The 24,347-nt window shown below is 43.3% G+C and overlaps 1 protein-coding gene and 1 long non-coding RNA gene across 5 annotated transcripts in view; one reads left to right on the forward strand and one right to left on the reverse strand.

Annotated features, from left to right (window-relative positions):
* TNR (tenascin R) overlaps positions 1 to 24,347 on the forward strand; it is a 408,221-nt gene that overhangs the window by 321,084 nt on the left and 62,790 nt on the right. For 2 of the 3 annotated variants that reach the window (XM_032291652.1, XM_032291653.1), the window contains exons 3-6: positions 9,546 to 10,107; positions 12,637 to 13,113; positions 19,091 to 19,354; positions 22,242 to 22,357. In XM_032291652.1, coding sequence (XP_032147543.1) covers positions 9,609 to 10,107; positions 12,637 to 13,113; positions 19,091 to 19,354; positions 22,242 to 22,357 — 1,356 coding nt within the window. In that variant the 5' untranslated portion in view covers positions 9,546 to 9,608. Of the gene's footprint in view, positions 1 to 9,545; positions 10,108 to 12,636; positions 13,114 to 19,090; positions 19,355 to 22,241; positions 22,358 to 24,347 lie in introns of those variants that run through there. The other variant, XM_032291654.1, reaches the window with a different exon arrangement.
* Positions 1 to 24,347, reverse strand: part of LOC116560297 — a 232,072-nt gene that overhangs the window by 36,867 nt on the left and 170,858 nt on the right. For both annotated transcript variants that reach the window (XR_004272891.1, XR_004272892.1), the window contains 2 exons: positions 23,997 to 24,108; positions 478 to 2,086 (listed from right to left, as the gene is read on the reverse strand). This is a non-coding gene — a long non-coding RNA (uncharacterized LOC116560297). The remainder of the gene's footprint in view (positions 1 to 477; positions 2,087 to 23,996; positions 24,109 to 24,347) is intronic.

Below are 24,347 nucleotides of genomic sequence, written 5' to 3' on the forward strand. Positions count from 1 at the left end.
TACTACTGAACCAAGAGCCTGGAAATATGATTCAAGATTTAGTTTAGTTCTAGCTTGCTGTGTCACTGGGCAAATCATTCCCATATCCTCATCTATAAAATGAGAATAATCTCATCAATTCTTGTGAGGATTAAATGGAATCATATACATCATGTTTATGTGTGTGTGTATGTTTGTATATGTGTGTATAACAATTATATATATAAGTATTTATATATATATAATTGTCAGAGACTTTACAAATGTTAAGAATTCTCTGTAGCCTATAAAAATCAAATTCTGACTTAAACTAGGTTCTATTTATCATGGGGAAACCTAGTTCATACATCATAAAATTTTAGCATTAAAGTTACAAGACAGATTTTCCTATCAACAGCTACCTAAAAAGAAATAGGTGCCCCCCCATCCCCAGCAGTAAGATTTGCCCAGCCTTGCCAGTTATATTCTAAAGTGGAATTCCAACTTGGCTGACCTCACCCTCACTTCCAGTCTTCACTTCTGATCATGATATTTTCATTATTCCCTTGGTATCATTCCCTTGATTGATACTCAAGATCCCATTTTCCAGATGAAGAAGAAATCTCTGTGAAAGGTAATGTCAGTTAGAGTTCTCCCAGGTAGTACAAGGCAGAATCAGAGGAAAAGACTAGAAGTCAGGTCCCATATAACAGCCACTGAGGTTTCTCCTAATCCATACTGACATGAAGCCACAAACACACTGGCTGACAGCCTGTGCTGAAAAATGAGTGTGGATCTGTTAGGTTCTGAACCAAAGACCCTTCCTGCAGATTCCCACATGGGGATACATCAGAGAGCACATGGTCAGGGGCGTTGGGCAGCCAGGCCTGGTGGGAGGCAGCACCCGGGCTGGCCCAGCACATCCTCCCACACCATTCCATGTCCTTGTTGACAGCTTTGGGCCAGCCATGGAGTCCTGTCTGCTGGGAGTTTTCTGCCCTCGGGTTCTTTTCAGAAATCTGACAGGCCCAATAAAGGCCCAGCGCTGATGGAGAGGGGCTGGCTCCGAGTTCTCCCAGCAGCTCTGTGCTGCCTCCACTGACACAATGGGGCCGGCTGTAATCACATTACACCCTCGTCTTTCATAATTACCCTCTTTCTCCAAGTGACAGAGCATCCCAACGGCAGGGAGGAAACTATTTTTAAACGAATTCTAACTAAAAAAAAAAAAAAAAAAAAGCCAGTGTCATTTTCCACAGACATAATTCTGGTTTATAAATCACCCCTAAGGACAGAGTGGGGACCACGAATGGCAGAAGCTGGAAAATCCAAATATGGCACCAGCCACCCAGCCCCTGGGAGGTCACTTCTCCTTCCCTGCCCAACGACCTACACACTCATTTCATTCTCCCTCCTACACTGCTTTTTTTTTCCTGAGGCCCCTCTGCCTCATGGTGGTCTTTTCCATTCCGTTTTGACTCCAGAAAAACAAAAAGAAAAAAGCTCAAAGGCATGTGGGTACCTTCTGGCTACTTCTTTTCCTTCTCACCTTCCCAGTCCTTCCTCCCAGTCCTGCAAAAAGTAAGAGGAGGTCATGTAGGGGAGGCAGAGGAAAAGAAAAACAACTTTGGATGGGACACAAGCTTCAGCCAACCTGGGTGACCCAAGTCTCTCCCTGCAGGCCTCCCTAGAGGGGAGTGAGCACCTCATTAACAAGGCACTAAATCAGCCTTGAGGATGATCCTGTTATCCACCTCTTACAAATTACCTGGAGACACCTCTGGTGCTGGCCATGATAATTATATTGATAAGGAAGCTGGCCTGAAGGAAATGAATCAATGGAACCACGTGGATCTCTTAAGTATCAATCTATCGAATTACTGCAACTCTCTTGCACTCCCATTTGTAGGGTCATTAACCATCTGTCTTGCTCACAACGGTTAGTGTATCATTGAGCCCTGGGTGTGTTATCTATCCCTCAGGTTTATATTTTCGCACTCTACCTGTGGAGCTCTTATCTGTTTCTCCACCAGCCTGGCACTCTTCCATTTTTTTTTCTTTTCCACCTTCTCTTTTTATTCTTCCTTCTCGGTTTTTCCCTCCTTTTCCCCTTAGTTCACTTGGGCTGCTAAAAGAAAATACCATAGACTGGGTGGCTTATGAACAAAAGAAATTCATTTCTCACCATTCTAGAAGCTGGGAAGTCCCAGGTCAAGATGCTGGCAAATTCAGAGTCTGATGAAGCCTCACTCTTTGGTTCTTAGATGGCACCTTCTAGATATGTCCTCGCATGTAAAAGAGGCAAGGAGTATCCTTATCTCTCTTTTATTTTGAGACAGGATCTTACTCTGTTACCCAGGCCAGAGTGCAGTGGCACAATCTCAGCTCACTGCAGCCTCAAGAAACCCTCCCACCTCAGCCTCCCAAGTAGCTGAGACTACAGACGCACACTACCAAGCACGGCTCATTTTTGTATTTTTTGTAGATACATGGTTTCAACATGTTGCCCAGGCTGGTCTCAAACTCCTGGGCTAAAGCAATCCAACTGCCTTGGCCTCCCAAAGTGTCCAGATTACAGACATGAGACACTGTGCCCAACCCTCTCTAGAGTTTTAAAAGGGCACTAATCCCATCCATGAGGGTTTTGCCATCATGGCCTAATCACCTCCCAAAGTCCCTACTTCCTAATGCCATACCTTAGGGAATTTCAGTACATGAATTCTGGGGGAACACAAACATTCAGACCATGGCATACTGCTTATCCATCTTTCACTGGCCCATTATGGTTCTAGACTTTTACTCGTTCTAGTCTGTTTGACTCATCTGAGATATAAGAAGAGTGAGGGGCAGAGAGGAGGCTCTTCTAGTCCCCTCAAGCCTTCAAAGTTATTGCCTGTGGAGACAGGTTTTGCATCTGGTTTAAACATTACCCACTGCCTCATGCCAAAGACACAGAATGGGTCCCAGAACAAGTGAGACCTCTCTACAGGGGATGAACATATCCAATGCAGCACTTCCAGACATGCCACAGCATTAGGCCAGGCCTTCCTCATGGGAAGTTGCGAAAGCTGTCCAACAGCATCACTAAACAGTGCCAAAGAAAGAGGCCACCTGCAGAACAGTCAGCATTCTTTGCAGTACGGAAGAAGAGGAGGTGGCAGTAGAGAATGAAGCCAGAAAGGAAGCTTTCAGGGACACAAGAAAGCAAGCCACTTTGAAATAATTGTCATGAGCTTAGCAACAGTAAGGGCACATTGATTAAGGAGGCATTTAATAAACATTAGTTTCATTTCCCTTCTCCCTTCAGCAGGCCTCAGAGGAAGTGAGAAAAATGGAGCACCTCGTGCCGTTCATTCTGTCTTTGTTCTCTGCCTTCCCCTAGAAAAGCAGCACAGGAGAGAAGCAGAGAAGTTGGTAGTGGTATGTCAAGGGCTTGGGATGGAGCTGGAGTGCAGGACACATTGGGGGACCTCAGAGAAGTGAATGAAGCCTGAGGTAGCACATGCAAGGCCATGGATTTCTGTAACTACTGGCTTGGTAGAAAATTTTCTCCTCTGGAAAAGGACAAGTTTAGAAAATGACCCCCAGCTCCTCCAGGACCAAAGTTTACTGGGTTACAATTGTTCCTGTTGGGACAATATAGAGGCTGGAGACTTTTAAATAAAGAGCCACAAAACAAGCCTCCTCTCAAGGAGAAGAGACTGAAGCAATTTGTGGGAGATAGCTTGGATTGGTGGAGAAAACATTAACCTCCAAGTCATCCCTGCTGGGAATTCCTAAATCTGAACCCAGGGAGAGAAGAGCGTTGACTTTTAAGAGCTCTAGGTCTTTTCATGAGAGTGGTATGTAGACCCTAATTAAAGCTGACTGGAAAACAGCCGCTAAGAGCAGAGACCATGGTTGGCAAAATCTGGGTTCAGTCTTGCCTCCTCTGTTCATTAACTGTGCAATCTTGGTGAAATCCCTTGGCCTTTCCTGAGATTCACGTTCTTTATCTTAAATAATGGAGATAGAAAGAGGACCTACCACCACAGGAAAATCACCACGGGGCCCTGCTGGTTGTCTGCAGCAAGTCTGATGGGCTGATGTCCCATTCTGATTGGTTGCAGCCCAAACCATACCAGTTGCTAAATATTTTGACCCCTAAATATCACTCTTTCCTAGCTTATAGGTTGTTGTGAGACATAAATAAAATAATACAATGAAAATGCTTAGCTTGGCCCAATTGCTGCTAGTACTTGTTATGGGATGAATTGTGCCCCAGCTTTCCAAAGAAAATGTGTTGAAGTCCTATTCCCCAGAACCTCAGAATGTAACCTTATTTGGAAATAGGATCATTGTAGACATAAGTAGCTAAGTTACCATGAGATCGTACTGGAGTAGAGGGGTTCCTCTAATCCAGTATGACTGCTATACATTTTTTTTTTTTTGAGACAGGGTCTTGCTCTGTCACCCAGGCTGCAGTGCAGTGGCATGATCTTGACTCACTGCAGGCTCCGCCTCCTGGGTTCAAGTGATTCTCCTGCCTCAGCCTCCTGAGTAGCAGAGACGACAGGCACATGCCATCACACCCAGCTAATTTTTTGTATTTTTAGTAAAGACAGGGTTTCGCCATGTTAGCCAGGATGGTCTTGATCTCCTGACCTCGCGATCTGTCCACCTCGGCCTCCCAAAGTGCTAGGATTACAAACTGCTGTACTTTCAAGAAGACAACAGCATGAAGAAACAAGGAGCACATGGTGCACAGACAGGCACAGACTGGAGTGATGCATCTATAAGCCAAGGAATGGCAAAGGATGCTAGCAGGCACCAGCAGCTGGGAGAGGGGCATGGGACAGATTCTCTCTTGGAGCCCTTAGGAAGGATCAACCCTGCTGATGCCTGACTTTGGACTTCTGCCACCAGACTATGAGAGAATAAAGTTCTGCTGTTTTTAAGCCACTCAGTTTGTAATTATTTGTTTCGGCAGCCGTAAGAAACTAACAGTGTTATAGTGGGTAGGCTCCTCAAAGCCCAATGAGACCAAGAATTCATAAAGTATCAGGAAACAGAAGATCTCAGTGTTCATTCTAGCCCAATCGCTCATCTGATGTTTAACAACCCCTCTTCAGCACTCTCATTAAATAGTGTTTCGGCTTGTACCTGAACACTTCCAGTGACCAAGAAGTCACTACTTACCATGACAACCAGGTAGATTTCATTCTTAGCAATGCTAGTCTGTATGTTGAGCTAAAATCTGTTTCCTTGTAGATTCCTCCATTTGGTGGATACCACCTCCCTGACATCTTTTGCCATAAGCTTAGCATTTTACAACCCTTCAAATACTTGCATTCATTGAACAAGTCATGCTCTTGCACATATAGCGTTAGCAAACGTTAAGTTCTTCTACATGAAATGAACTTTAGCCTTCTCTACCTAAAGAATAATCCATTAAAGTCAAGTTTGGTATTATCACCTGATAGGGTAGGTTACGTGATAGGAAAAAGGAATCCCCAAATCTGGGCTTCAAATACCAAAAGATTATTTCTCACAAGACATGTTCACTATGAGTCAGCAAGAAACTATGGTTACTGAGGGACCCAGGCTGACAGAGCAGAGCAGCCACTATCTTCAACTCTGCCAGTCACCTCTGGAGAGAGAAAGCTCTAGGGCGTCTCCCATCAGCAATGCTAATGCACCAGCCCAGAAAAGACACACACCACTTCCTCTCACAATTCATCAGCCAGAACTAGTACCCTGGCCTCACCTAACCAAGAGGGGGCTGGAAGATACAGTCCTCCTGGAAAACCAGGTCAGAAATATTTGGCCATCGGCTCTGGTGGCCACGCCACCCCCTCTGCGTGCCCCTCCCTGCAACCCCCTGGCAGAGTTGCTGGCATCTTCTCCAGCCTTCTCAGAGCAGTTGATGTATGACTATGTAACATGACTAACAAGTCATGGTGATTATTGCATTGCATTGTCGTTATATTTACTCGTGTTTTCATCTTCTCCATGACAATGAGAGTTTCTCAAGGACAGGTTAGGGCATAATAAACGTTTGATATGTGGATGCATTTGAGAACAGTGACCGTCTATCCAGTGTAAAAGCCAAAGAACTTACAGGAGTTTACAAGGCTGGGCATGACCTGGCCCCCACTACTTCTCTGACCTCATCTCCCCACAGGGCTCGTTCATTTGGCCCCAGCCACAATGCGTCTGAAAATCACCAGGCCGGCCCCTGCCTCACAGCCTCGAACTCACTGTTCCCTTACCATCTACTCAGCTCACCATCCCACATCCGCCGTGTCTCCTCTCAGCTGTCAGCTTATCAGAGAAGCCTGGCCCGACCATCACTATACAATGTTGTTCTGCCCTGTTACCACCCCGCCCTCCATAGCAGTTACCACTTCTTGACACAAACACAAGCTCATGTGTGTTGCATTCTCACATTTAAATATTAAATAATTTGTATTATATAATACATTATATATGATATATATAATTATTTCTGGTATTTATTTATCTGCCCCAACCCACCCAGGCACATACACTTGAATGTAACTTCTATAAAGAAAAAGACCAGAATATAGTAGGTACTCAGTAAATATCTGTCAAATGAATGGATGATAAATAAATAAATGTACCCCGTGTCTTCACATCTTTAGACCAAAATGCTAAACTTATCCCTCTCATATTACAGGATTTTGAGTCCCTTCATCATTCCAGGCATCTAGAAGCAACCAATGATCAGTGCAGTAAAGAGTAGAACAACATAGCCCCTTGTCTATCTTTTACCCTATATTTTCATTAACAAAGCCTATGTTTGAATAAGACTTCGGGGGTTACAAAAATCATACTGTTGACCTACTCATAGCAAGTTTAGTTACTGACTAAAATATTTGGTGTTTTTCACACATAAAGCTGCACCTTTCCCTCTCTGTGTAATTTTGTAGCTGTCAATTTGGACCTAAAAGTGTAGGACCTAACATTTTTCTCTCTTAATTTCCCTGTCACTCGTCTTCCTTTTCATTGATAATGTCATTTATTCATTAACTTATTTTAAGTGTCAACTATGTACAAAAAAGCTGTTAAGTGCTATGGGGTGTTATGCAATCATTTTGCAATTCCCAGAAGAATTATTCAGCAATATCCACATCAGTCAGATAAACAAACTCTGGTTCAATGAGGAAGACAGGTAAGACCCCTTCTGTATGTAAATGACTGATAGCAGTCATACCTGGGAGGCTTTCAATGATATGACTGCAGAAGTGATACTCAAGAAGGTAATGCCTAGAGGATCTGAAAGTGGCAAGGCACATAGAGCCTTGGATGAGAGGGGTTTGGGTGGAGCTTACAGTTAGGAGGGCAATTTGATTCTGACATGTCGCGCTACTTATCCCCAAGGCTGATTTACCTCTTTTGGAAGTCACCAACAGATCACCATCTCCCACATTGCCCCAAGGATTTCACCCATCTTTGGACAAGGCTATGTTAAGGATCGGGCTTTTCTGCTGTGCACTAATGGATAAGACGTTTCATATGTTCCAGTGATTTCAGGGAAGTCCTTGACTAGGGGAGGAACCAGAACAATTATTCCACTTGTCGACCATATTTATTTATGTTAATTAATGCCAGTTACTGGGTAAATATTATACAGATAATAATTTCATTAGCACTCCAAACTTGTAAGATAAGTACCATTATCTCCACTTTATAAACAGGGAAACTGAGGCACAGAGAGCTTAAGTAATCTTCCAACAGCTAGAAAATGAAAGTGCTGAGAAAATGAAAATGAAACCTCAACAAAGAATCTACAGGCTCCAGAGTCTATAGTCTCAACAGCTCTGCTCTGCTCCCTGTCCCAGCAGGGACAGAATATAGTCCAGTATAATGTAAGGGCTGAATAATAAGGCAGGATTTTATACTAGGCACTAATACAGGTTACTCCTAATAAAATCAACCCTCAGGCATTGTTCAGAACTGAAATTGAACAGACCAGTATCTAACTTGAGGATAATGGAGAGGGATTAAATTAGTTGGAGAATGATTTAACCTTTTGCTCACTGGGCATTTTTTCATGAATTCATCTTTCCATCCTTCCAGGCATCCACTTATCCACTTATTCAACAACTATGCACTGAGCACTCTCGCCATCCTGGAGCAAAGCTCACACACTGCAGCTAAGACAGGGTCTGACTGACAAGGACCTAGCAGTCCAGGTGGGGAGAAGCAGGCAAAGGAAAACCACAGTCTAACATGGCAAGCGCTGCAGAGGGGGGCCATGGAAGAGAGGGGCATGAATTCAGCCTGCATTTGGGAGAAGAGCTGAGGAGGCAGGAGGGAAATGATGAGAGAAGAATGCTCATGGAGAAAAGAACACTGAATCTGATACTAGCAAAATTTTCTAATCGCAATATTCCTGGGAAGATCTTAGATATTATACAATTTCCATGAAAGACAAGAGAAAATGGAACACTCTTTTCAAGAAAGGCCCTGGGACATGGTAACTAATAACACAGGTTTCGGAGTCAGTCAGACTTGCATTCAAATCTTAACCTCTCTTGGCAGAACTTCCTCCATTATAAGATGGGGCTAATTATAGTGTCCCATCATGAGGTTGTCCTGAGGGTCATGTAAGCTCATGTGTGAGGGGCATAGCACAGTCTGTACCAAGTAAATGCAGTAAACTCTAGTTGTGACCTTCTCAGACCCATAGTCACACTCACTGGTCCTTTAGTCCTTAATCTACTTAGTAGCTCTAACGTTTAGAACCAAGGTTTGTAAATCTCTTTTCTGTTTTGCATAGAGAATACAAAGGGAATATGATTTCTGTAAAATTGATTTGCATCCCAGTGAATTTATTGTACTCTACGGTTCTTGTTGACTAGGTAACCAGCAGAGGAGCTAATTCATTATTTTAGCAATTTAAACAGGAACTTGGAAGAAAAGCACCTTGTGGTCACAGAGCACGGGGATGATACTAACAAGAAGATTAAAAGAAAGTTCAGCTCATACAACCCAAGATCATCACAAATGTACCCAAGGATTATTAACAATCACAATTACCTGGAGCTATATTATTTGCCTGGTTGGTTATTGTGAAGACAACTTGTATGAATAGATGAGCTGAAAGGAACTCATGAAGTTCTTTTAAAGTGGCTGGCAGGGTCCCTTTGTACTAAAAGTCTGAGGAAATAGGAGAGAACACCCAAGGCTCCCTGGTCCCCTTCATCCAATTTCTCACTTGGAAGTGAAAAGAAACTCTGAGTTCTCCTTTGAGGAACAGCCCATCCACAGGGCCCCAGCCCCCAGCCTCATATTTCCTCCAGGAACCACTTGCCCACCATGGGACCAGACCCATGTGTTCTAGACAAGCCTTTTGAGAAAACAAAACAGCCATATGCAGAAGCAGTGACCATTTTCAGAGATCCAGTCCTCTAGGGAACAAAGTCTTGGGACTTTATGACCTTGGCAGCCACTATCCCTTCCTGACGCCCCCTCCTTGAAAATCTCTGGCTGCCTATTCCTGAGCTTTATCGGCTTGTGCAGAGCCATGGTGCCAAGGCATAGGTCTCAGAGGTTGTCTCTTTCCTTGGTTTCTCTTGCAGATTCGCACAACTCCATGCTGTGTGCTGCAGGCTGGTCCTGAACCCAGAGCTCTGGCTGAGAGGATGGGGGCAGATGGGGAAACAGTGGTTCTGAAGAACATGCTCATTGGCGTCAACCTGATCCTTCTGGGCTCCATGCTCAAGCCTTCGGAGTGTCAGCTGGAGGTCACCACAGAAAGGGTGCAGAGACAGTCAATGGAGGAGGAGGGAGGCATTGCCAACTACAACACATCCAGTAAAGAGCAGCCTGTGGTCTTCAACCATGTGTACAGCATTAACGTGCCCCTGGACAGCCTCTGCTCCTCGGGGCTGGAGGCCTCTGCTGAGCAGGAGGTGAGTGCAGAAGACGAGACTCTGGCAGAGTACACAGGCCAGACCTCAGACCACGAGAGCCAGGTCACCTTTACACACAGGATCAACCTCCCCAAAAAGGTCTGCCCATGTGCCAGTTCAGCCCAGGTGCTGCAGGAGCTGCTGAGCCGGATCGAGATGCTGGAGAGGGAGGTGTCGGTGCTGCGAGACCAGTGCAATGCCAACTGCTGCCAAGAGAGTGCTGCCACAGGTAGAGTCTGGGAGCTTACAGTGTGGTCTCAGGAGGGGAAGGAGAGGGCTGCGCAGAGAGGGAGAGTGCACCAGAAGGAGCAATGCACTTCCAGCAAAAATGCACTCCCAGCAAAACCCCAGCATCTCTTCACACGGTCAAAGGGAAAAAAGTGCCCTAGTCTGTAGCCGCCAGTTAATATGTCTCTAAGATCTAAGTGCAGTTCTTCCCAAGGGATTCAGTTCAGGGATTCTCTACACTGCGTAGCCAGTTTGAAATACATTAACCTGATTTTGGGGGGATGAGTCAGGTAATGGTACATCGGTTCAGCACAACAACTTCGATGGCCAGCAGGGAATTTGATGTCTGTCTGCATTCATCTTTGGTTTTCACAGGCTGTTGAATTGATATCTATCCATGTTAACCTGAGGGACTAGAGAATGCAGGTGCTCTGTTCACTCAATCGCAGCCTTTCTCCCATCTGAGTAGATGATAGCCATTAAGGTCTCAGAGGACCTGTCCTCATCTTTTCCCTGCCTCCTCAATGAGCACACAGAAGCGTATGCACACACACACTCACACACACACATGCATGCACACACACATGCACATGCTCTCACACACAACACATGCAGCTTAGTGCACCCTCCAAAAGGCTCAAATTTCAGGGGATTTACTTCTAACACTGCCCACCCCCTAATTAGCAATCCTTATGAGTTTTTATCTTTACCTCTCTGCAAGACATAAGTAAGTCTTCAGAGTCAGAATTCCCAAGTTCAGATCCTGGCTCTCCTGCTTCCTAGCTGATGACCTAAGCAGTTACATATTTGCGCCTTCCTTTCCTCGTCTACAAATGGTGCTAGGCTAGAGCAACGAGAAGTTATTAACAATAAAAGCACCTATTCGGATGTCAGCCTGGCTTCTCTAAGTACCATATAAGCAATAGCTGTTATCAGCTGACCCCAGTGAGTCGGAATTGTGTCTGCACCCCTCTGTGCACAGCTTTTCTCTCCCAAAAGGTACCTTAGACCCCATGCAATTCAGTTCTTTGATGACAAGAGGCATTTGTCTTGAGTTCAAGCATGGACCTTGAGGGTCCATGATCTCAAGGCTTTTACAGGATGAAAGCAAGAGGTGGCAGAGTGAAATTTTCACAGTGCCTGGATGGCCCACAGCTGCAGATTCACATTCACACATTCACCCTGAGACACAGCAAGAAGAGGCATCCACTGAGGACTAGAATATTTCATGGGTTCTCTCACCTCCTTCTCCTCCCCATAACCAGTGCTATGAATAAACAATCTGAAGAACAGAGAGCAAGTCCAGTCCTCCTGTGCTTCAGTGACAACTGTCAGGTCATTTGGTCTTTTTAATGGAGCAGGAGAATAGGGAAAAGTCCTAGGTTTCCATGGGCATGGACTCTGCAGCTCAGGAAGCTGGGGCTTCTATAAATGGACTTTTTACCAGCCTTTCACCAGGATTCCTAGCAAACACGGAAAAAAAAATATCCGCAAGGAAGAGCTAAGTTAAGTAATGTCAGTAAAGTATATTTTCATGGGGGCAGCATGAAGTGGCAGAATTAAAAAAGGATGTAACTTACTAGACTTCATATCCTCAGGGCCGAGGGCAAAGAAGGATGCCAGCAGGTACTCCATTTGTATTTGTTTAATACGTTTACCTGAGTCATGCTAGGAGATAAATTAGCCACTGTAGTTATCCCACAGTAAGGGCTAGGACAGACACATGCATAGAATCCTAAAGGGGTCATAGCAAACAGTAACTAAATGAGAGCAAGGTCCTGGGGAGCCTTTGAAGTAAGCCTGGTGCTGGGTTTTGATGAATGAGCAGAGGGAGTCAGCTGGCAGGCAGGGAGGGAGCGGGACAGGTTTGTAACACATAAGACCTTTCTCCGAACAGTGGACTCAGTGCTCAATCTACAGCCCCTCAGGTCCCTCACAGTCCCCATAGCCAACACCTGGAAGTCCTTGTCAGAGGGCTGTCCTCAGTTTGTTGGAAAGTTCTTGGACTGCCCAAAGAGAATGAGGGGCTGGGGGATTCGCACGCCATAAGGGACAGACCTTAACCCACAATGAGATGTGACCTGCACTGCCCAGAGCAGGACTGAACCCAAGTGACTCTCCTGGGACTTGACTTGATAACGCACCTGGGCTTGAGCACATTCCCTTCCCGATTTTCCATTCTTCCCTACCAGATTTTTCTGGGAACACCTTCCAATAATTCACTTTTACATGAATCTTTATCGAAGATCTGCTTCTAGGGAACCCACCCTAAGACACCTTGAAGGTGAGCTCCTGGAGGACAAGGGACAAGATCTCATTCACCTTTGCCCCCAGCCCTGTGCTAGGCACAGAAAGCCCATATTAGGTGAAAATATTTATTAAATTGAATGTGTACCAAACTATGTTGAGCTTCACTCTCAGCAACAGAAATCTGGTCAGAGAATGAGTAGAGGTCTTTGCCCATCCTTCCCCAGCACCATTGACAGGAGAGGACACTGCTGCTCTTTGACCTTCTCCTTGACCATTCCAGGACAACTGGACTATATCCCTCACTGCAGTGGCCACGGCAACTTTAGCTTTGAGTCCTGTGGCTGCATCTGCAACGAAGGCTGGTTTGGCAAGAACTGCTCGGAGCCCTACTGCCCGCTGGGTTGCTCCAGCCGGGGGGTGTGTGTGGATGGCCAGTGCATCTGTGACAGCGAGTACAGCGGGGATGACTGCTCCGAACTGCGGTGTCCGACAGACTGCAGCTCCCGGGGGCTCTGCGTGGACGGGGAATGTGTCTGTGAAGAGCCCTACACTGGCGAGGACTGCAGGGAACTGAGGTGTCCCGGGGACTGTTCGGGGAAGGGGAGATGTGCCAACGGTACCTGTTTATGCGAGGAGGGCTACGTTGGTGAGGACTGCAGCCAGCGGCAGTGTCTGAATGCCTGCAGTGGGCGAGGACACTGTGAGGAGGGGCTCTGCATCTGTGAAGAGGGCTACCAGGGCCCTGACTGCTCAGCAGGTAGGCAGGGGAACTCTCTGGGGTGTTGGCAAGGGTGGTCCAGCAAACTAGCTGGATACCTCCAGTTAGCTGGGGAAGAAAGATGAGTGGGCAGGTGAATTTTAGCCAAAATAATTCCCAATTGGGTTGGACTCATTTGCTTTCCAAGAGAGCTGCGATTTCTTGAGTCAATAATAGTTGATGAGGCAGATTAAAGGGGATAAAGAATGGAAATAGCAAAAGGTCAAGTTCAGGCTGAGAGCTGGATTGTTACCCCTGAGACTAGGCAATGGTAACAATGATGACAACACGTCACTGAACTTGAGGTGGGGGAGGGTAGATAGTGAGGTCATGGGACCACCTTAGCCAAGGCCGTTCTCTAACTCTGAGGGATCCCAGTGTTCCATCCACTCAAAATTATCTCCCTTACCAGTTGCCATATTCCAGGAATGCCTTCCACAATGCTACTGCAAGAGATGGTGGTTAGTCTGTAAGGCTCTCTGATTATCTTGGAGCTTACAGATTGCGAGGTGTTATTCATTTATGAAATGATTCTAGTGGGGAGAGTATTTGTAGACAAGGACTTAAACGTAAACAGGAATAAAGTACTAAGGACATTGGACAACATTCTAACAATTAGTACAGAATATTAAAAGAATATGACTCACTTTGTTCCAGATAACTGTCTAGCAAATTAGAACCAACCCTGGATATGTATAGTCTTCACTGTCAAAGCCAATAGAAAGGTGATGTCCTAAAATGGGGATCTAAGCCCAACAGTGAGAAAAAATCAGTATCTCATTGGCGCTGATTGTCTTTTTGATGCAAATCAGATTATTTTTATTTTTTCACAATAGCTCATCTTCTTCTGACTAAATCAGTTTTAAACAGTACAGATTAAGTGGTTGATCCTTTCCATTTGGAGCTCAGAGGGCCCACTGAGATGATTTTAAATAAATAAATAAATAAATAAACATTTTAAACCCTCTACTGGGGCAATTTTAGGAATCTTCCGATCAGTCATGTGACATCAGTAGAAGGGGAAGCCTGGTAAGCCAAGTTCGCCAGCCTTCTGTGTGCCAGGGTTACCCCCTCCTACCCGGCAGACAACTTTCCTGCACGTGTAACTTCAACTTAAATTATTTTCAAAATTGATGGTAATAATGCAAAGAAAAACAACAACAATGCACTGCTTAGGAAAAAATTTAATGTTCCTTAACTTTTTCCATATCCAATTATTTCATTTAGCCTCCCAATTTTGTTTACTGAATTGAAATATCTTTCTAAAAATGTAGTCACCACACCAATTATCTCAAAGTGAAATTCAAGCAGAAGTTAGGCCTTATTTTTTCTGAATCCAAAATCACCAGGCACCTTCTGGGAAGCCAGGCTGAAACACAGCTCCAGTTCCCATCCAGAGGATCAGGCTCCATGATGCCCCATCTGGAGGACGCCCAGGGTCAGTTTGGGCCATCTCTGTGTTAATGCTATTCTGTAGCCCACATGCTTCTTAGTAGGCTTAATCTTTGGTTGTCTGAACATACCTGTTACATTCTTGACCCTACCTTTCTACAAGGATGGGTTCATTTGCAAACAAAATCTTCATCTAATCCAGGATTTACACTGAACCGATGATAAACCCTCCTGGCTACCTCAGGGAAGACGCAGCAGCTGCTAGCATAGCTACAACTGGGTTAAGTCCAAACTATGAGCACGTTACCTACAACATGTTACCTCTGTGCTGCTTGAGGAACACTTCAATAGGCCCAGATAAATTACTTTACAGGTTCCCAAAGCATGTGAAAAAGGACAGTTGCATAATCTCCATCTGTTCCTATAGCAACCCAAGAGCCAGCACTCATTTGCAGAAGGTCTGCTCTTAAGGCCTGTTTTTTAAACCAAGTGCTACAGGTCTCTTTGAGAGAAGTATCTAGGTCATTATCTAAAGTGCTACTTTGCTTGCTCTTTGTGAAAAGGCTGTAGGAGAAGGAGCTATTTATCTACTGTTTGACGTTCCTGGCCAGGTACACACACCACAGCATGATATTCCCATTGCCCACAGGAATGAGGAGAGGAGAGAGAAGGGTTAGGAAGGTGAAAACACTGAGAGCCACAAAATATATTTCCTTACAAGGCATTCTTTTCTCTTTGGCAAGGGCACAGAAAATAGCTGCCCACTGTGTAGATGTCATTCTGAGGCCCCCTAGGTCCACGGCGCTTGAGCACAATTGTATAGTGTTGGCAGTCACTACATTTGACTCCTAGCCTTGATCTGTGCTCATAGTATGCCATGGGACAAAATCTCAAGACTTCTACCTCCGTTCTCTGCCCATGTAGAGATAATAGAACAAAACATTCATGAATATGAGAACTTAAAACGGGCTTTAGAAAGAAGCTTCTCACTTTACAGATTTAAAAAGCAGCAGTCAGTGAGACAGATTTTCCCAGAGCCAGACAGCTAATTAATGGCAGAATAAGAAAAAGAATCCTGGTCTCCTACCAGCTTCTAGCACTCTTTTATCTTCTCTGGAATGCAAAGTAGAATATAATTGAAAAATAAAAATTTTAAAGCCACATACACAAAGAAGTAGCCTTTTGATATGAAAGCTGGGCCCCCATCACATGATTTTTAAAAATGAGGTGTCAGAGGTACGGTGGAGAAGTACATTCAACCATTTGTCCACATCTGCCCCCACTGATGGTGGTTAGTGCGGGGGCTGGCCAGGGAGCTGGCCAAAACTCCCCCGGAGCCAGCAGGATAAAAGAACCATCAGAGCAGGGTCTTGAGACAATCCAGAAAGCTGTTCCCTGGACTTCAGTCAGACCCGCAGAGATTCATCAGTGTCAGCCTTTGCTCTGTCACACTGCAGCCAGCCCAAACTTTGGCACCTGAAACTACTTGCTCTTTGGAGTAAGACACATCATGGAACTAATTCCAACTGCTCTCACCACATAAGTGCAACATTTATGCAAGATCTAAAAAGGAAACAGCATGGCATCTTTGCAGATAAGCAACCCTGATTCCTCAAGCCACAGTTTATTTCTCTTTAACAGCCTGCCTTCCAAAAGTTTCAAAGTTGACACCTCAAAGAAAGTAAGGCTAAGAATACTTTACACCCACCATAAATTCATTGAATTAAGGCATGAAGCTCTTTGATAGTCTGCAGTATCATTCTATAGAATTTTCTTTTATAAGGATTACTGACGCCTAGTATACATACCTGCTGCTAAGTTATAGTGCAAGTGGTGGTGGTCTCCTCCATCGAGCCACCACTGTCAAGACCACTTCCACCACGAATGACACCAGTTGCTGCTTTCTCAGTCAGAAGTGAAGGCAATGTTTACCACCAGGCTCAGGCCTCAAGCTAAGTTGCCAAGATTTAAAAAAAAAAAAAAATCCTTCTGCACCTCTTTTTTTGCTTTAAAATCCCAAAATGCTCTTCTTAGATCACTCTCTATTGTCAATATTAGCTTTGAAGAAGGAAGTAAAAAGGAATACACCGAGTTGTTCCAAAATAATTGTTGGTGACTTGAAATTTGGAGTGGCCATTTCTGCCACTATGACGAAAGTCCTGCATAGGAAACCTGGAGTTAATGTGTTGAATCACAGAGGCAGGCACTAGAGAACCTGTTTAAAAAGAATTTTCTTACCTCTATGATGAGCACAAGTCTAGAGATCACATCTATTAAGATCATCTGAATTACTCCTAAGATAGTTTACTTTGGGAGGCCATGTACAAATGAAAGAAGGTATCTGGTGCAATCTGTAACCTGCTATCTAAATTGTAGGGGAAGGAATGATAAATGTAGAAGATCTGGGTTTCAGAGTCAGTTCTGCTATTACCCAACTCTCCGACTTTTGGCACATCCCTGAACCTGGGATTCGGTTTCCTCATTTGTAAATCTGGGACAATTATGTCTACATGAACTACTTTATAGGGCTGCTATTAAATATTTTTTAAGATTCTAGTTAGACGCTATATCTGAAAATAGTTTATAGGCTATGAAATGCTATGTAAACATAAAGTGGCATTGTATATCGGCTAAGAAGTTTTATGGTCATTCTGCCTGCATTCAAATTCTAGCTTCTATGTTAGCTGACTGTGTGGCCCAATTCTGTCATCTGTGAAACAGAAGTAATAATGATACCTTAATCCCATAGTGTTGGTACGAGGATGAAATGAAATAATCTACGTAAAAGTGGTTAGCATTGTACCTGGTGCATAAAAAATGCTCAGTATAATCATGCAAAATCCTGACAGGTTCTAAATATCAACCCTTCTCCTCATGGCCCAGGAGTCATTCTGTATGTGTTGAATAGGCTGTCCCAAAGGTCTTAGTGAAATTTAAAGCTTTAATAAGGTCAGAACTATAGGTGATCCAGTTTATAAAACATTATTTGAAAGTTTAAATTTCATTTACACTTCTTTAGCTTTATAAACTTTAAACATTTTTAAAATTTTTGGTTTGGTCAACATTTGCCATCCTCAAGGAAGCTCTGCTTTCTAGACTGTTTTATTCGATTAATGGTTTTGGGCAAAAGCAATTGAAGCAAATGTCCAACAGTGCATATATATGCTGCTGATTTTATCCTGTGAATCTGGATCTGTTAAAGGGCTCCTGGTATCTGACTTTGCTGAGGTTTTGAGGGGGCATGTGTGAGTACAATGAGGAGACAGCACTCTCCACTCACATCGTCCTGCACAACACAGCTGGTCTCAGATTATCTGCTTGTAAAGGGGAAGGGTGAGATTAAGGGGAGAAATTCAAAACCTAACAACTCTTCAACTAATTGAATCCTCCACTACATATACATTTATAAGTTAATAACAACTATTTAAATATTGGCCTGATCTTTGATTTAATCTAGGGACAGGTCTAATTACAGACACACTGGAGGTGGCCTCCTAGTTAATCTTAAAGGCTTAATTATTTAATGGCCACAACACTGGTGAATCTTCACTTTCCAAGACAATAATACACAAAAGTCTATTCCAATGTGTTTTAACCTTTGGTGACTCCAAGTAGCATTTGAGGAATCAGACAAGAAAGAAAAGCAAAGTCCTCAAGAATATTTCTTTATCATCATCTCCAAGATCAAGGCTAATAAAAATTAGTTTAACACAAGATAGATTTCTTTCAGAACATAAGTGGTCTTCTTTTAAAAGGGAAAATTCTACAATAATGGGTTGTTGAGTGTCTTCCTCAGGCCACGGTATCCAGGACTTAATGTTTTGGCTTCTCATAATTTGCAAGATAATCAGGAATGAGTTTTTATTTCCACTTGCCGAGTCAGAAATTGGCTCCCAGCGTAATCTGATGACAATAACTTATTAAACCATCAAAAATTTTGGCCAGTGGTGTGCTGTTAAATATCTAACAACCTCGCTCTCTAAAGGAAAATATTTTAAAAGCCCTGTTGTATAACATTTGCCAGTTTCCATGATGTAAATACTATCTCCACGGCCAATTTCAATTACCAATATGACATCACTAAATATGGAGCTGGAAACAGACGTGTAGTAAAGTACAACCAGAATATTTCCACTAGACAGATAGAGCACACATAAATTATCTTAAAGGTATAGATAATATTAAAATGTAGTCAAATAATTTGTAAGTGATAAATTTTGAGTATCTATTACCTTTGTTTTTAATATAATTTACTTAATTGTTAGGTTCTAAAATTGAATCTTTAATGATGGCTGTATTCAACAACAGTCTTGAAATGGTCCTGAAAATTTAAAAATCAGCTTTTACAAGCCAGTAGCAGCTGGCTCCAGTGCATGACTAGTTCATGACCTTATGGAGATTGGGGTACTAAGCACCAAAAAGACAAGAGCCTGCCCAAAAAGGAAGTTACGAATCACTTAAAGCCATTGAGCCCAGCAGAACATATAAACATGGCATGGGGGTGAGATGTGAGGAAGAAAGTTGAGTCCAGGTTGGGGAAGGCAATCCTCTGAGCTCATGCTATCTGTGTATTGCCTCCCGGTAGTTGCCCCTCCAGAGGACTTGCGAGTGGCTGGTATCGGCGACAGGTCCATTGAGCTGGAATGGGACGGGCCGATGGCAGTGACGGAATATGTGATCTCTTACCAGCCGACGGCCCTGGGGGGCCTCCAGCTCCAGCAGCGGGTGCCTGGAGATTGGAGTGGTATCATCATCACGGAGCTGGAGCCAGGTCTCACCTACAACATCAGCGTCTACGCTGTCATTAGCAACATCCTCAGCCTTCCCATCACTGCCAAGGTGGCCACCCGTACGTACCATTTCCCCGTCCTGCTTCATTTTTCTTTTTTCCTACATAAGATCATGGGCATTCATGATAGCAGCGTCTTTTCTCAATTCTTCAGGGACGCCTGGAATAGTCATTGCCCTTGAGGGGAAGGGCTACAGATGTGACCCATTTAGAAAGGGTACATCATTAGAAAGGCACTTCCGAATAAGAGAGTTTCCAAATTCAGGCAGCTTTCATAAATTATAGAACCAAAAGGACAAAAAGTACTTTAATTATTGAGTACTGACTTGTTATAAGCTAGACTCTGATTAGAAGTCAAGGAAAGTATGAGACATCTACAGACATTGAATCTAGTTAGGGATGCAAAACAAGGAGATATGAAATAGAAGCAAGTGCTAAAATGGTATGTTCTCAACCATAAGTGTATAGCAAAGCGAGAACAAATCTTATTTAAAACCACAGCTGATAACATCCCCTTCTCCTGATAGAGAAGTGGCATAATTTCCTCCAGATCTTTTATTTAGCGAAATATCTTAATAGTTCATTTTAGTTATAAAAGTTGAAGTCCTAAGCATAGTTTAGAAGGATTCACAGGGAAGAGAGAGAGATGGAGACAGAAAACAAGCTAAACTTCTCTCCATAAGAAATGAACAGCTTTTAAATACATAACAGGAAACTTCTGTGGATATGTATCTATATTTTGTATATTTTAAAGCACAGAAAAATATAAAAGATTACATACCAATTATTAACACTGACTGTATCAAAGAGTGGAATAAGAGACAACATTATTTTATTTTTCTTTATACCCCTCTGAATTCTTAAAGTGATAAAATAAGCCTGTTTTAGAATTTCAAGAGCCAGGCAGAGGAATTTAGGCAAGAGAAGTTCCCATCCCCACAAGTCTACTGCAAAACCTGCATGCACACAAATGCCTGTGTGCCTTATGTGGAAAGTCTTTGGAGAGATCAAGAAAAAGGGCTGTATCTGATTAAATTCTGGGAAGAGAGAAGAGAACATTCAAAGGAGATAAGGTATGAGTGATACAGAGATTTCTGGCAATAACAAGAAATAGAACAAGAAGTGACCATGAAAATAAAAGCCTTCTAGAATTCAGAAAGCCCCTGGGCCAGGAATTGGGACTTATGACCATTTTGTGTAGGTAAGATGGTATTTGGGTAACAAATGCCATGGAAGTTCAGAAACGGAAAAGGTCAAGGTAGAAAGAGTTAGCCTTGAAATCTTCGTGGAAGCTCCAGGACTGAATTGCGCCTTGAAGAATGGAAGGACAGAGACAGGCAGAGGGGAAGGAATATAAGAAGTCATCTGGTCCCCTTGTTTTTCAGGTGACAGAAATTCTGTTATAATTTTGGACTCCGCTATGAGATGAGTAGTGCTGACTCCATTAATATGCCTATAATTATCTCTGCTTACATTTGACTTTTTTTGTATTTATTTTTATTTTTTTTGAGACAGAGCCTCTGTCACCCAGGCTGGAGTGCAGTAGCATGATCTCGGCTCGCTGCAACCTCTGCCTTCTGGGTTCACTCGATTCTCCTGCCTCAGCCTCCCAAGTAGCTGGGACTACAGGTGCCTGCCACCACGTCCAGCTAATTTTTTGTATTTTTAGTAGAGATGGGGTTTCACCGTATTAGCCAAGATGATCTTGATCTCCCAACCTTGTGATCCACCTGCCTCAGCCTCCCAAAGTGCTGGGATTACAGGCGTGAGCTATATGGGACCTTTTTAAAAAAGAATTCCTCTGGTGCCTGAGAACTGGTTTTAAATGTCTGCAGTGATTATGCAGAGAGGCAAGTCACCATCTGCTGCTTTCCCCACCTTGCTCTGGGATGAGTCACTGCCCTAAGTGCCTGGCCTGACTCCCAAGCGTCTCCTCTCTGATCCACATGCACACGCAGTGATGAGGTTTCCATCTCCTGTGGCATTTATTATGCCAATTCAGGGCATCCCTTCAGGCACGCTCCCAGGTGACAAGGACAAAATCATGTAAACCACCTGACACACCTTCAAGTGGGTTCACAGTCAGTCCTGCTTTCCAACCAAAAAGCATGAGAACGCTTCCAAACAGGAAGGATAAGAAAATCTGTCCTTTTTCCAATGGGAATAGCCCATGAGAGGCAAAGCTAAAATGGGAGCAGGCTTCCCAGAGAACTGAGAAAAGTCATGCTGTCATATTTTAGGGCTGATAACTGGAACTCCATTAGGACAAGCACACTTCCATTTCACAAAACCTACGCATGTGTATGTGTCTGTGTGGTTGGGGGAGAAGCAGTGGTGGACGGAAAAGAGGGAAATACATGAAGTGAAAAATTTAGACCATCCTAGACTTAGTGATTTGAGCTAAACAAAATACTCTCAATGTACATCAGACAATCAAGGAAATCACTTTAGCATTAATCCTGAAATTGGTTTGCTCCAATTGGTGCCTCCCTTTTCCTGTATGCACAATGAGCACACTGATAGAAGCCATCATAGTGCCTCCCAGGAATCCTGTAAAGCTTCTAAAGATACTGCCCATGCCCAAGTCCTCAGAAAAAGGCACTATATTACATACGAAATGCCAAGACCTACCACATTAGTAAGATAAGGAAAGTGATTTCTGCATTTTAATAGTAAGCTATTAATGTAATACAAAGCATTAACATTGTTTATATAGCTTCTGTTTAAGTTAACCCATATGTTCTATCAACACCGAGCACTAGGGCCATAATGGGGTAGGCTGATCCTGCACATAGGACTCACTGTGTCTGCAGTAAGATTGGGATTGTCCACCAAACACCACCGAACACCCATGGCGTGGAGGGAATCCATCAAGACAAAGCACCAGGCAATGCTCTCTGTCCCAAGGGTTAGCCATGACATTGTCACCTACATTGCTGTGTTTCAGATCTCTCCACTCCTCAAGGGCTACAATTTAAGACGATCACAGAGACCACCGTGGAGGTGCAGTGGGAGCCCTTCTCATTTTCCTTCGATGGGTGGGAAATCAGCTTCATTCCAAAGGTAACACTCACCCGTCAGACTGCCAAACAGACTTATTTGGAGTTTTTGTACCTTTAGCTTGGAATCAGGGGCAGCAAGGAAAGCACTACCCAGTATCTCTCTCCATGCCATTAAAGACACAATATGGCATGTTGTGGGTGTCTGGAATATAGAACATTTCTGTGACAAATATGTGGAAAGGACCCACTGACAAGAGTAATCCTGAGCATGGCACCCTGGCCTTGCAGAATAGAGGATGCAGGAAGCAGCCACCAACTCCAGCTCTCTGCTGAGATAACTCTGGGGTCTGATGAGCCATGGTTTTAGTAAGTATGAAAATCAGACCCTCAAAAAATTGGGGCTTCTCTTTAGGACATAAGAGGAGCCAAACTGAATCAGTCACATAATCAGCCAAAAGCTTCGTTCTGTGCAGAGAGGTGCACCGAAGAAGAGTCAGCTTGCATGGCATCAATCTCTAAAGGTTACAGGCATAACACAAAAACACCTTGGCTCTCCTGGGTTATTCATAATAAATTTGTAACCTCTTAATTTAGCAACATTTTTTATGAATTATATTATTAGCCTGTGACTTTTAAAGTGTCCCAAGATTCCTTTCTACTCTTTAAAGCAGTATTTTACTTATTTTCTTAACTGTGAAACTAACTTTTCCAAATTGCCAGAGGTGCATGCCTGGCTCTAGATTTCCAGAATTTGTTGAAACTACAAATGTCCTCTCTAAGTATACCACTCATGAAGATATAAAGCTCAATCATACTCCTTCCCTCTGTCTTTATTCTTCAACGTCAAAGAGTATTTTTTCAGCCATTCATCAGACTTAATGACAGATGACACATTTTTGGCTAACAAGACTATGATTTCACCATCCTTTTACTTCAAAATTCTTAGAGCCATGAACTGTTGGAGTTACAAAAGACCTTCAAGTTCACAGGGTACGACCCCTCATTTTACCTCTAGTTTAGTTTATAGAGACTACGATTCAGAAAACTTGAAGGACATCATACAGCTAGTTGGGTGACAGACTTAAAATGAGTACCTGGTCTTCACCTCCTATCCTGGGGCTCTGTTCACTAAACCTGTATGCCCCATTCTCTTATGTGGATACAGTCATACCATAGTCACATCACAGCAAGGTAAAGATATCTAAACAGACATCTATACAAATATGTCTTATCTGAGTTACAGTGATAAATAAGGTATGGCAGGCAACTGAGTTATGTAACAATTGAAACAATCATGTCACCTTGTTGCTCAGAAGAAAAAAATTATGCCAGGCTCTCCTGTTACATATATCCAATATGCAAAACTAACTCTAATTAAAAGAGAGTCTGACCAGGGAATGCCAAGGCCAAATGCATGGTCACATGGTTTAATAACTGTTGTGACCTGTAGGTTGAGACCACTGGCAGGCATTTGTCACACTGATTTATAAGAGTATGGCTATAAATTATATATTAGGCACCCTGAGTACCATAAATAGAGGCCACAGAATAGGGGAGAATGGCAGGCCCCCCAAAAAAGGCTCTCTTGTCTCCTCCATTTCGAAGGACACTCATAGAAAGTATATGGAGAGAAAGAGAGAGAGGGAAAGATACGGTGGAAAGATAGATAATAAATTCTGGACCCAATCTTATCAAGTTACTCTGTCTCATTTCCTCTTCTACCAAATTGTCTCCTTCTTCTCTTTGGGTTATCTTTTTCTAAGCTTCCTTTTTCCTTTCTTTGTACTTCATATTTGATTGTGTCATAGAGTCCTAATTTATCTGAGTGAAGAGGAAACAAGACGTTGACAGATTCACACTGAATGTAACGTCATGAGAAACTCCAGATATATCAAAATATTAGCTCTGGTTTATAAACAATTATCTGGGAATGTCTTAATTTGAAATGTGTTGTGTGTGTATATAAAGATGTTTACACACAAACACACATGACTATCCTCTTCTAAATAGCCAAAGGCATGTTCATTACAGTAAATGCCAAAAAGCTGTGA

This window comes from Sapajus apella, unplaced genomic scaffold (assembly GCF_009761245.1).
Source record: "Sapajus apella isolate SASKATOON/1434 unplaced genomic scaffold, GSC_monkey_1.0 scaffold25, whole genome shotgun sequence".
NCBI classification, from domain to species: domain Eukaryota; kingdom Metazoa; phylum Chordata; class Mammalia; order Primates; family Cebidae; genus Sapajus; species Sapajus apella.